General features: G+C 35.9%; 1 protein-coding gene and 1 long non-coding RNA gene across 2 annotated transcripts; one reads left to right on the forward strand and one right to left on the reverse strand.

Moving 5' to 3' along the window:
* Positions 1-4843: 4843 nt before the first annotated feature.
* LOC143062212 (uncharacterized) lies at positions 4844-6812 on the reverse strand. The gene is made up of 3 exons (XR_012974608.1): positions 6709-6812; positions 5790-5917; positions 4844-5209 (listed from the first exon to the last, which is right to left on the reverse strand). It is a non-coding gene; the product is annotated as an uncharacterized LOC143062212 (long non-coding RNA).
* A 4205-nt stretch (positions 6813-11017) lies between these two features.
* LOC143063398 (uncharacterized) lies at positions 11018-14202 on the forward strand. Its single transcript, XM_076235530.1, has one exon. It carries the CDS (start codon positions 11151-11153, stop codon positions 13527-13529), a length of 2379 nt encoding a protein of 792 aa, XP_076091645.1. The 5' UTR covers positions 11018-11150; the 3' UTR covers positions 13530-14202.
* Positions 14203-14447: the final 245 nt, after the last annotated feature.

The following is a 14447-nucleotide window of genomic DNA, read 5'->3' on the forward strand; positions in this document are numbered from 1 at the left end:
CATTATCTCGTCCTCTTGACATCCAATCATTATGCTATACGCTGTTCAGACGTCATGGTCTTAGTGTCTACTTTTGAGTTTAAAAGACGTTTTTTTTCCATTTGTCTATCCATCCGTCTGATAGATAATAAACTGTAAAGCATGTTTCCGTTTTCTAACTTTTCAGCGAACGACATACGTCTTCCTTTTCCAACCTCTAAGAGAGGAGGTTTGGTACATCATTTTATCTTGATTTACTACGCTCTACATTATAGTGTTCAACCTATTATGTCTAGATCACAGACCTGTGCAGTGGTGGCACCAACACATCGTATTGTCAGGTCAGGCGCGTAGCTACGTTTACGTCAAAAGCCCGGGCGTACACTTGAATTTTGAAAACAAAAAAAAATAATCTAAAGAAAATAAAAAAGAACTTGTTAGAAGCACATCTGCTTTATAATTCTTTCTTCATTGGCTTGTAATTGCGGATCAAATTGAGATGAAAACTCTGCTCCACTTATTGCTACACTTGTGATAGATGAATTCGAAAGAGAGAACAAAGATCTAAAGAAAACAACTATCCTAGGAATGCTTGATGCCCTTGATGCAAAGTCTGCCTTTGATGTGGTTCGTCACTCCAACATGATACGGAAATTATACCATCTCGGACTATCAGAACAATCGGTACTACTTATAGACAGTCTATATACAAATGCAACTACCAAAATTAAATAGAATGGACAGCTATCAGAATCTTTCAATATTGAACAGGGTGTACGACAAGGGGGAACCTTAAGCGCCGACTTTTATAAGATATTTATAAACCAACTACTAAACCTTCTTGAAGATTCTAACCTTGGCGTAAAAATTGGGTCTATTTCATGCTGTGCCCCCACCTGTGCCAACGATATAGCCTTAGTAAGTGAAAATCCGTACAACCTACAAACGATGGTCAATATAGCATCAGCTTTCAGCAAGCGTGAAGGGTACCATTTACAACCAACAAAGAGTGTCATCCTCCCTGTTAAAACATCAAACAGATTATTTGACGATATGGATCTCGATTTGAATGGTGAGCTGATGCCAGTAGTTGACAAAACCCCATATATTGGCATTCAGAGAGCATTTAAAGATTCTGCATCTGCCACAATTGAGGAAAATCTTAAACTAGAGGCTCTCAAGAGCCTGTATCGCTCACCTGATTCTACTTGGGTTTTTGAAATCATATGAAAAAATATAAAATTTGGCTAAAAGTGACAACACAACCTCATTGATAAGGAAAGGAACATGTTTAATTTCATTCAAAAGTCCCCCACTGGCGGCCATCTTGGATGGCGGATCGGCTACAAAGTAACAAAACTTGGTCAGCACCTCATAAGGAACATTCATGCCATGTTTGGTTTTATTCCATTCAGTGGTTCTCTAAAAGAAGTCATTTGTATGCATTTCCCATAGGGTCCTATGTTAAACTAAGTCCCCTGCTGGCGGCCATCTTGGATGATGGATCTGCTACAAAGTAACAACACTTGGTCAGCACCTCATAAGGAACATTCATGCAATGTTTAGTTTTATTCCATTCAGTGGTTCTCTAAAAGAAGTCATTTGTATGCATTTCCAATAGGGTCCTATGTTAAACTAAGTCCCTGCTGGCGGTCATCTTGGATAATGGATCGGCTACAAAGTAACAACACTTGGTCAGCACCACATTAGGAACATTCATGCCATGTTTGATTTCATTCCATTCAGTGGTTCTCTAAAAGAAGTCATTTGTATGCATTTCCCATAGGGTCCTATGTTAAACTAAGTCCCATGCTGGCGGCCATCTTGGATGATGGATGGGCTACAAAGAAACAACACATGGTCAGCACGGCATAAGGAACATTCATGCAATGTTTGGTTTCATTCCATTCAGTTGTTCTCTAAAAGAAGTCATTTGTATGCATTTCCCATAGGGTCCTATGTTAAACTAAGTCCCCCGCTGGCGTCCATCTTGGATAATGGATCGGCTACAAAGTAACAACACTTGGTCAGCACCACATTAGGAACAATCATGCCATGTTTGATTTCATTCCATTCAGTGGTTCTCTAAAAGAAGTCATTTGTATGCATTTCCCATAGGGTCCTATGTTAAACTAAGTCCCCCGCTGGCGGCCATCTTGGATGATGGATTGGCTACAAAGTAACAACACTTGGTCAGCACTCCATAAGGAACATTCATGCTATAATTGGTTTCATTCCATTTAGTGGTTCTCTAGAAGAAGTCATTTGTATGCATTTCCCATAGGGTCCTATGTTAAACTAAGTCCCCCGCTGGCGGCCATCTTGGATGATGGATCGGCTACAAAGTAACAACACTTGGTCAGCACTCCATAAGGAACATTCATGCTATGTTTGGTTTCATTCCATTTAGTGGTTCTCTAGAAGAAGTCATTTGTATGCATTTCCCATAGGGTCCTATGTTAAACTAAGTCCCCCGCTGGCGGCCATCTTGGATGATGGATCGGCTACAAAGTAACAACACTTGGTCAGCACCCCATAAGGAACATTCATGCTATGTTTGGTTTTATTCCATTCAATGGTTCTCTAAAAGAAGTCATTTGTATGCATTTCCCATAGGGTCCTATGTTAAACGAAGTTCCCGGCTGGCGGCCATCTTGGATGATGGATCGGCAACAAAGTAACAACACTTGGTCAGCACCTCATAAGGAACATTCATGCCATGTTTGGTTTCATTCCATTCAGTGGTTCTCTAGAGGAAGTCATTTGTATGCATTTCCCATAGGGTCCTATGTTAAACTAAGTCCCCCGCTGGCGGCCATCTTGGATGATGGATCGGCAACAAAGTAACAACACTTGGTCAGCACCTCATAAGGAACATTCATGCCATGTTTGGTTTCATTCCATTCAGTGGTTCTCTAAAAGAAGTCATTTGTATGCATTTCCCATAGGGTCCTATGTTAAACTAAGTCCCCTGCTGGCGGCCATCTTGGATGATGGATCGGCTACAAAGTAACAACACTTGGTCAGCACCCCATAAGGAACATTCATGCTATGTTTGGTTTTATTCCATTCAGTGGTTCTCTAAAAGAAGTCATTTGTATGCATTTCCCATAGGGTCCTATGTTAAACTAAGTCCCCGGCTAGCAGCCATCTTGGATGATGGATCAGCAACAAAGTAACAACACTTGGTCAGTACCTCATAAGGAACATTCATGCCATTTTTGGTTTCATTCCATTCAGTGGTTCTCTAAAAGAAGTCATTTGTATGCATTTCCCATAGGGTCCTATGTTAAACTAAGTCCCCTGCTGGCGGCCATCTTGGATGATGGATCGGCTACAAAGTAACAACACTTGGTCAGCACCTCATAAGGAACATTCATGCCATGTTTGGTTCCATTCCATTCAGTGGTTCTCTAGAAGAAGTTCAAAATGTAAATTGTTAACGACGACGACGACGACGGACGACGACGACGGACGACGGACGACGGACGCCAAGTGGTGAGAAAAGCTCACTTGGCCCTTCGGGCCAGGTGAGCTAAAAAGCAAGGAGATCTCTATATAGCGTAATGGCATCTGGCCTACATGGCGAAAATGGATTAGATATCCGGTTACGGCAATCAGTTTAGTTAAAACATATATCATTCCAGTTATGCTATACGGATTGGAGACTTTACTTCCTAATGGAAAAAATCTAGATCTAATCAATAAGCAATACAAAAAGATGCTGAAGCAAATACTATCTTTGACTACAAATGTAGCGGATCATGCTGTACATATCATCTCAGGTCAACTACCAGCAGATGCTGAAATTCATAAAAGGGCATTCACTTTGTTTTGCAATATATGTAAATCAGGGAATACATCAATGGAATGGAGAATTGCAGAGAGACAGCTCAGTATTAAAAATATGAAAAGTAATAGTTGGTTCATTGAGATAAAAAAGCTATGCCTGAAATATGACATTGATGATCCTTACAGTTTTCTTATTACTCCATTATCCAAATTCTTGTGGAAAAAATTAATATCAACAAAGATTAACAGCTATTGGGAAAATACACATATCATCAGTGATTGATATAATCTTGCATCCAGTTCATGTTAAGTTATGGGCATAGAAAACTCTAGAGGAAAGAACCGAATACAAGATAATATCTTAACGTTTCAGAAACCAAAATGTGGACTACCATGCACAATGCAATGCATAAGAGCTCACTGGAAATAGTGCACAGTTGTTTTTCAGTTATAAAACTACTCTGGAGCTCATAAAATGAAGCATTATAATCAACATTATTGTCATCCGAGATATATAATCTTATTTTTACCATTGTAATGAAAAAGCAAACACAAACATGCCAATACACTTGCCCTAATTGACCTTTCCCTTGAAAATCGATAAAGCGAAGGTTTGTTTTGTCAACATGATCCCATGGTAATGCTTATGTTTTTCTAATGTTTCTCGTGCTCATCAGCCCAAAATGCATACATGTAATACCAATATTAAAATATAAATATAAAAACATATTCACATTTTGGTACTTATGGGTGGGAGAGGGGGGAACTTATCAAGAACCTCATCAACCCAAGCAGGCAATAGGCAATATGTATTGCCTGACCAAACATAGCCCTTAAACCAACCACCACTTGGATATTGAAAGAATGAGGATGTATCACATGTACTTCCGCCAAAGATATCAACCAATGAGGTTATACACATATCATCAGTGATTGATATAATCTTGCATCCAGTTCATGTTAAGTTATGGGCATAGAAAACTCTATAGTCCATACAGCATATTTGCAGGCCAATCTCAAAATACACCACTAGCAAGGCTTTCCCTTAAGGAATAGTATTCCCAATACTCAAACAAATTCAACACTTTTATTAAATATTATTCCTTTTAAAATTACTTTAAAACACTTCTAAACATTTAAAGATGCATGTAAACAGTTCTTTATAAATCGTTCATAATTCAATAAAGTCTCATGAATTTGACCACATACGGACTTTTAAAAGTTGAGTTAAGGCAATGAACTCATATCAAAATGAACATTGTCATTATTCTAATAACATCTTCAGCATGTGGAAAGCTTGTAAGCAAAGGGACTTAACCTCCAAGTGTAAACTATGCTGGCTTGTCTCTTTCTTTACTGTTGTTGAATCAAACACACTCTTTACTTCATAATCAGGAACATTGACAATTGTATTTCCACTCGATTCTTCACATGTCAGCTGAAAATATATTAACCAATAACAAATTGTTTATCTGTACTAAAGACAGCATTAGTCACACTTTGAAAAGGAAAAATCCCTTTGCCTACAATCCACGTGGAAAACCACTAGGGAATCAGTGTCCCTCGAACTGTAGACAAAGAAATTTAAATTAAAAAAAATTAACCATGATACATAAAATATAAGTATACATTTGTACTAGTATACAAAAACATTATATTTATTTATTAATCTAGATAAAACAAAACAAAACAAAAATATTGCAATCGTTATTTAATCTCCAATGACAAAAAGATTTTTGTGACATATTTCAAAACATCAATGAAATTAAATACACATCCAATAGAAAACATCATGAAATTACGGAAAAATTATTAGCATGACTTTTAAATAGGTTCATTTGAACATAAAGCTGCTTCCATCACTTTTTTTTCTCTTTTTTAGTACCGTGCCATATTTGCATCTTCTGCCTTTCTCAACACAGACATAAATAATTTAGTGTAGTATCAATATTTTCCCCATTCATTATTTTCCTATTTTCAGAAATCAAAACATTACTTCAATTGCAATTTGTTCTCACCATATTCTGATTAGAAAAAATCCTTTCCTTTTAAAAAGGTTGTTAGAACTCATTGACATGAATCATCGTGCAATGTCATATTACTTCTCCTTCATTCGTCACCCTGTCAAAGCTGTAGGTAACACCATCTGAAAACAAAAACATTCTATTCAATTCTACGTTCAATCAAACAGACCGCTGAACACGGACCTCGACGAAGACACCTTACAATTCAATACACATCACTCCGATAAAAAACATGAATATCAAGTGACATGTCACACTAAATTATTCCACTTTCTCAATAATTCTATTCTTTTCTAACAAAGTCTTTAAATAGCATTTCTATCAGTATGTACGATGTAAAAATAAATGAAAAGTCAACAACACAGTCAAAAGTAACATAAGAAACTATTTACCCTATAAACAATTTATTATTCTCCTTTCAACTACAATATTCCAAAATGGCCAGAGCCCCCACTTCCAAATATATTTTATACAGCGATAGCACTTTGCCCTGCGTTTTAACCGGCGCACGGCATAACAAATATCTGACCACCTGGGTTGATAATAACTACCCAAGGTCTAAATCCCAAAACATTTTGCCACCAAGGTCAAACATTATCATCTAGTTCTATCAAGAAGACGCCAAGGCGAATATAAATGACCACCAAGGTCTTGACGCCCCCAAGGCTAGTATTTTTAATTCATTGTTGCCATCAAGGCAAATGTAAAAAATCATAAAAATGACCACCTAGGTCTATTGCCACCAAGGCATATAAAAATGACCACCTAGGTCTATTGCCACCAAGGCATATATGAATGACCACCTAGGTCTATTGCCACCAAGGCATATATAAATGACCACCAAGGTCTTAAAGCCACCAAGGCTATATTGCCACCAAGGCAAATGTAAGTAAAAGTTAAAGAATATAGTTACTTTGCCGACAACACGTGGAGCACGACCTTCCCACAGCTTGGATATTGAAAGAATGAGGATGTATCACATGTACTTCCGCCAAAGATATCAACCAATGAGGTTAACGTATTAACGATGAATCTAAATTATATCAAACACTATCATATCTGGAAATGAGTTATAAGATAGGACAATGTCATCCTATAGCAAGAACTGTAGATGCAAACATCGTACTATACATGTTTAATGTTATTTATTTCAAAGTTTACTCTTAAATATATATATTCAATGTATGAAAACATCTTCTAGTTCTTCTACTTAAAAATACCAGATTTTTATACGACCGCAAACATTTTTTTCGATCGTATAATGGTATGATGTTGTCGTCGTCTGGGGTCCTACTTAAAAGCGCCCGGGGAAAACAAAAAAAAGCCCGGGGAAAATATATAGAAATTACATTGGCATAAGACAACTTTGTGTCGATGAAACATTTGATTTTTTTTAAATTTTATACAAGTATTTTGCAAATTCAGATAATAGACATTTGTAATAAAGCACAAAAACAAGTATGAATGTTTCAATTTAAACAATAATATATGAATACTATTTCGAAAGACAGATTATAATGGATCACAGCTTATGCTGAAGAAGTATAAAATGTTAGACATCAAAAGACATGTTTTTCAAAAACGATATCAAAATGATAAATGCCAAAACAACTTAAAATTCACAGATAAATATTAATTTTATAAAATTAAAAGAGTTGCACATTATTTAAGAACGATAGAAGTGACACGCACATGTATATCAGCATCAGCAAATAAAACAATTATACTATGCATGTTAAAAGCAGGTGTTTGGTATAAAACAAATTCTTAGTGACAGGCATGTTGAATCCCGTCCACGATCTTCCAATGTCATTTCAAGGGTGTTTAATAAAATACAAAACTTTGAATAGTTGTCACGATGTAGTTGCGAATTATATTATGTTTAATAACGAAACATACGTTTTGATCGAGGACAATATCATTCATGATTTTTCTATTTCCTCTTGTTTATATTTACGGCTTACTTACTTATATACAATTTTGAAATCGAAAATGTAAAAGTGCAACAACACTATCTTTACACTTTAGACAAAACAAGCAATGATTTTTATTTTTTTTTATTCAGGAAAACATTTATTGTTATAAAATATTATTATTTTCTTCTCCCGGGCGCTTTATTTTCTTCCCCGGGCGCTTTATTTTCTTCCCCGGGCGCTATTTCTTTTCTCCGGGCGCTTTTTCTTTTCCCGGGCGCTTTTAAGTAGGACCGGTCGTCTGCGTCGTCGTCCGAAGACACATTTGGTTTTTGGACAATAACTTTAGTTTAAGTGAATGCGTCTCTATGAATTTTTTTGTGAAGTTTAAATGCCACAAAAGGAAGGTTGGCATTGATTTTGGGGATGATGGTTCCTACCGTTTAGGAATAAGGGCCAAGAACAAGCATTTTTCTAGTTTCAGGTATAAGTATTTTGATTGCTCTGAAATTGTACAACAATGTTTAATACTACAAGTTGAAAGTTGGGATTAATTTTGAGGGTTATTGTAACAACAGTTTAGAAATTAAGGGTCAAGAAAGGGCCAAAAAAAAAACCCAGCCAATAACATAAGTGAATGAATCTCTCTGAAATCGCACTACAAGGTTCCATACTATAAAGAAAAGGCTGAGATTGAGTTTGGGGGTAATTGCTCCAAGGAGAGATTCAAAAGGTTTGGGTCCGATTTTTAAGGGGTACTTTTTTTACCAAATTTTTGAAAAGTTCCAAGAAGAAAGAAGGAACCTTCAGTTGCATAGTATTGCGCAATAGATTTGTTAGATCTTTGACCACATTTATTTTGTGCCAGAAACCTATATTATGATTTTTTTATCACAGTCAAAATTCAGACAGTATCAAGCTTGAATATTGTATTCAAATTTGCCCCAACTGTTCAGGGTTCGACCTCTGCGATCGTATCAGGCTTCCCTCAGCGTAGCATTTTACTTTTTAAAAAGTTATTGGATGTATGCTGTTAGATAATGTAGTCTGGATGATCATGTTTCATTTAGGCGGTGGCTATTTTGCCGGCTCTGATTAAATATCTTAGTTCAAGCCGGCAAAATATCCTATTCCTATAGAAATGGCTATTTGACCGGCAGTAGCATTATAGTGAATTTGTTGCTGGTGCTGGAAAAAATAGAAAATATGTTATTTTGCTGGCATTAGGTAAAAAACATATTTATTGATTATCAAAGGAGTGATGATTAGAACTCAAGTACAGAGGTTGGAGAGTGACGAAGGTTACTAGCTAAAAGAGGGACAAGAGGTACCAGAGTGACAGTCAAATTCATAAATCGAAAATAAACTGACAACGCCATGGCTAAAAATGAAAAAGACAAACAGACAAACAATAGTACACATGAAAGCTAAAGAATAAACAACATGAACCCCAACAAAAACTAGGGGTGGTCTCATGTGCTCCGGAAGGGTAAGCAGATCGTACTCCACATGTGCCACCCGTCGTGTTACTTATGTGATTACAAATCCGGTAAATAGTCTAATTCGGTAGGTCACATTCATGAAAGGGAAGGGGATTGTAGTTACGACGTAAGGAACATATCCGATATCATTTGTGAAACGGTTATTTCATAACGGTCTTGGAAAAGTGATCTTGTTCATACATCCTATACATGTACATCTGTATGGAGGATTTTTAAATGACAGTTAAAACAAACATTCGAATCATATTCTAATTTTTATTAATATATAATTTACCGGGAATCGCTCTAAATAAAAATATTTCTTGTTTAAACTTAAGAAAGCAACAACATTCTAACAGGAAATCGATTAGTCGAGTATCATTTTGTTAATCGGTACTCGGTATTACCGATTGATACTCGAGTACTAGTTGACATCCCTATACTTGTTACATATACATTCTAAATAGTTGTATATACTTTGACTGATAAATGTTTCAGTTTAAACGATTATACATGTTATACATGTCTTAACTTGATGTGGCTTAATTTACTTATTTAACTGTCGGTACATCAGTAATTGTTTGATTCTTTTATGTTGACAGTGCACATTTTCATAGTACTTTTCATAAGAAAATATTAAAATTCACTCTTTACATAGAACCTACAAATTAACAAATTCACTATATTGTTGGTGCCGGCAAAATAGCCATTTCTATGGAAATATGGTATTTTGTCGGTTTGAATAAGGATACTTTAATCAGAGCCGGCAAAAGTTGAACTAGCTTTAAGTAATTGCAAGTATACTCGCGTGTAAATTTTTTTTTTTTTGTCTGTTTTTTTTTTGTGTGTGTTTGTTGTGCTTCGTAGAAATCTATTGACATAAGCCATTTGCAACTAAGTGCTGGAAACAACAAACATCTTCCAAAACACATCCTATAAAACGTATCTGCCCAGCCCATCGAATTTCTTATAAATTTTGCAACGAACAAGTAATTACTGTTAAATTGTTTTAAAATCATCAGCTTCATTTCCCATTCACGAGTTCGGAAAGACGGCTTTTGGTTGATTGATTGCTTAACGTCCCGTGGCAAATATGTCATGTCGACCCCCGGACAAACCCCCCTCCCCTTGATCCGCCAATGATGTTCACGGTTATTTTGTTTGTTTAATACAGTTCTTGTACATTATTGAACTCAAACTCGCTCAACATTGAAAATGATTTGTTATTTTTTTTCGAGGATATTTTTAAGAGAAAAAAATCAAGCGACGACGATTTAAGCTGAGCTTTATATCTTAAATAAGATTTTTGTATTCAATTAACATAAAGAGAAAAACAAAACGAAACCGAAAACAATCGGAATTATAATGAAATAAACCTTGTTGGTTCATAACTAATTTTTGTTTTTCATTTGTTTTCTTTGTTTTCTTTAAATAGGCATTACTGTATAGCTGATCTATACGTCATTGTTTTTGCATGGTTGAAGGTGGCACGGAGGCATAAATTTTTGATAATAAAAAAGAGAATAATAAACTACGATCCCGAAGATCAAGAAGGATCCTACATTTCGAGTCCAATAATGCATTATGAAAATGAGAAAGGAAACTGTCAAACACTGATTGAAATGGCCGTGATTCATAGAGTTTAATGGTATGTATTCATTCAATACAAAATGAAAATGTTTTTATTCAAAATGATTCAAATGTTTGCTTGATGATATCTGCGATAGTATAACTTTCAATTATATCACATAATTATTATATTTAGCTGCATCCTACTTTCCGAAATCAAATCATATCACCAGTGACGATTTGTATATTATGATTGTTTTGTTTACTTCCTTGTTGGTTTTTCCCATAAGTCCATTAGTGTTTCGAGTAATACGACAACTTATGTCATCGGAAATAGTAGGTTACTAAGTTGTCCGCTATGTTGTGTGGTTTCATAGATCAACTAACGTAAAATGAATCTCTACCTACAGCATGGTAAGAAATTATCTATAATATCTGGCATTCATCTGAAGAATTTCCACACACCAGCAGTCGAGCAAATCGAAATTGACCACACTGTTGAACCAGCCATTTGGTTCAAAACATTGATAATTAACTCAGTCTTAATTGAGTGTGATGTAAGAAACGTATACTGGCGAGAAAAATGTAAACATGGTGAACCCGAAACGGCATTTGACACTGAATCTACTCGGGTTGTTCCCCGTATGACCCGGGCAGTTTATGATGAGGGGGATTGTGAAGACTTTGAACTGTTTGACTCAGTTGTTAAACTTCTGAATAAAATAGAAAGTAAATCGCTTAGTGAAGGACAGCGAGCACAAGAAATCTTGAGAATTTTACACCTATACGTCCTGCCAGAAATTGTATTGAAACTCCAAGATGTAACTCTTCTACAAGATGCTTTAGAAAATGTTGAACATAGTATAGGAATTATTTCTGAAGATATACAAAGAAAAGACCGTGGAATTTGTTTGACGGAAAATTCGCTTCGAACACAACGTGATAAGTTATTTAGTTTAGATAATTTCGAAAGTGAAAAGTATTTATTTACTTGCAATGATAACTTCCTGCGTGAAGTTTTGGTTGATGTTGAAAAGGATATCGAATCCATGAATTATGAACTGGAGTCTCGACAGGCTGAAGTCGAAAGAATTCGGGATGCTGTTACAGATGAAGGAAAAGAAAACCTTAAAAAAAATCGGAATGTGAGGGATGACATTTTCCTTTCTATTCAGAAATACCAAAGTGTCCGAGAGACGATAAAGAACGTGACAGTGCGAGAAAATAGATCAAAAAGACGCAGTAAAGTTAAACCGAATGTCTTTCATGAAATATACTTAGAACTCAAAGGTAGACTTCTGAAAGAAAAAAAGATTGTTAAAAACTGCTGCGATCAGAAGTTGAAGATTGCGTCAGTCCGAGAGGCAATAGCGCAGGTCCGTGACGAACTGTTACAAAGAGGTGAAAGCTATGGTTTTGAAACATCACGGGACGGTCCAGGAACTTCAACTGATGTCCTTGAAAGTAGCGAGGAAAAGCCATCAAAATGGCAAACAGTTGAAGACAAAGTAAAAGGCATTCTTTTTGATGGATCTTCGGGTCCTGCATTGGCATTCAAAGCTTTCTGTGATTCTGTTACAACTAAAATCACAGCTTTCAGGAAGGAAAACGAATTCTTTCTAAATTCCCGCGATCCCGATGAGACTAGCATTAAGGGTAATGGCGAAGACAATGATGAATTTGTAAACATTTCATACTTGGACAGTATTGCCATCCAACACAGTCAGACTTTAGACAACAGAATCTCGAGCGGATACCGACCATTCACAAATGCTATCAAAGAAGATATACTGAAACATATCGAGGAACAGAGTCAATGGTTGATGACAACGATCGACATAGACTCATACATGGAGAAAGGGAAACTACTCAATGTAGAGCTTCCGCATAAAGTTTGGATTTGTTATGAAGTGCAACTTTACGGTCAAATAATGAATCCTTTGGCACAGCTTTATTATGATTCTTACAGTGATGTCGCAAATAAACTTTATGAATTCCTGTTGAAAAAGAGTTTACTAGAACTGGATATAGACGAGTCGTGGTTAAACGAGGAGTGTATTGGAAGCCAAACGGGACCATTTGAATCAATAAGTGAGACATGCAGCAGCGCAGTTGCCAAAAAAGGTGCTTCTCTCAAGTCCGGATTAAGCATTACACTTGGGCGTATGACTCTTGATGAGTTGTATCAGTCTGCGAAAAATGACTGTCAGAACATTCCTTCGTTTATAGATTGTCCCCTTGATGATGAAAGCAATAGCGATGTGTTTTATAATCAAGAGGAGGGTAAAAGCAACCGATCAAGTTTATCTGAAAATGGACTAGACAAAAGCTCGGACATTAACGAGAACAATAGGGCAAGTTTGTACGCGAAAGTTTCCGGTGAAGAACCAACTATCAACGAGGTGCTACAGCCAGCAGGTAAAGAGCTTGACCACTGCGTCGAGACAGCTGCAGTCGTGGAAAAACTAAAATGCATGACCAGGGCTTATAGACTGGTCAACAGAAAAGTCACTAAATTGAAGTCTAGAAATCGTCGTTCTTCTATAGAAGGTATGGTTTGCTGTGACGAGATCTTGTCAGCTTCCATAGTTTTACTCACATTATTGAGAAAGGAGAACTTTGTCCAGCTCTATTCACACTTAAATCTAATGATAGATTTAATGCCGTCTTTCTTGACCGGAAGTGTTCATGACTGTTCCCTAACAAACTTTTACAGTTCTTTCCAGTACTTAACCGATAAGATGGTGTCTATAAATCGGGTCAGTAGATAAGTGACCGGTATTTATTACGGGAAATTACATACATTCAGTGATTTTAAAGCGTTTTGTTTGATTTTAAGACGACAATAGTTATACGCACGTGTACAATAGAAATCACATTCATGGTTGTAACTATCATGGTTTTAAGTTTTATTTAAAATAAGAAATCGGGTACAAACATTAGCCTGAACCTGAAAAACCAATTGTACGTACATGTACTTGTATATTTAAATTGTGTCTTTTATTTTATTCCTATGTTAATTTTAGTATTGCTTGCTTAATAAGATGCTTTTAAATTCCAATCTGATGATGGAAGGATTGTCTGAAATTTTGAGTCTTTCATTTTATTCCTAAGTTAATTTTAGTAGTACTTGCTTAAAGATACTTTAAACCTTCCAACCTGCTGTTGGAAGGGTTGTCTGAATTATTGCCGGAGTCTTTCGTTTTATTCCTGTGTGTTTAAGTATTGCTTGCATAAAGATACTTTTAACCTTTGAATCTGATGATACTGAGAAGGAAAGTCTTAATTACAGAGTCTTTCGTTTTATTCCTATGTTAATTTTAGTATTGCTTGCTTTATACTATTCTTTTAACATTCCAATCTGCTGTTGGACAGTGTTGGACGGATTGTCTGAATTACAATTGTTTTAAATATATAGAAAATATATTTATTTTTATAGTATAATTCTTATTTATTCTGTTCAATCGTACACGACACAATTGAACAAAAAAGCACAAAAAGGGTACAATGTACGTGGGATAAGTATCCCTCTTCCGGTTTGCAACTTCTTGATGGGCAGTCATACTACACAAAAATTGTATTTGTCGTCGATTTCGTGATTTTATCAGAACATATCCTCATTCTTTTATTAAAAAGTTTTAATGTTTTGCCATTATTTTTTGTGTAGTTAAACAATATAAGGATGCAAA

This window comes from Mytilus galloprovincialis, chromosome 2, assembly GCF_965363235.1.
Source record: "Mytilus galloprovincialis chromosome 2, xbMytGall1.hap1.1, whole genome shotgun sequence".
Classification (NCBI taxonomy): domain Eukaryota; kingdom Metazoa; phylum Mollusca; class Bivalvia; order Mytilida; family Mytilidae; genus Mytilus; species Mytilus galloprovincialis.

Excerpts from the sequence above, each read along its gene's own strand:
- LOC143063398 (XM_076235530.1), top strand. The coding sequence starts at position 11,151 with ATGAATCTCTACCTACAGCATGGTAAGAAATTATCTATAATATCTGGC.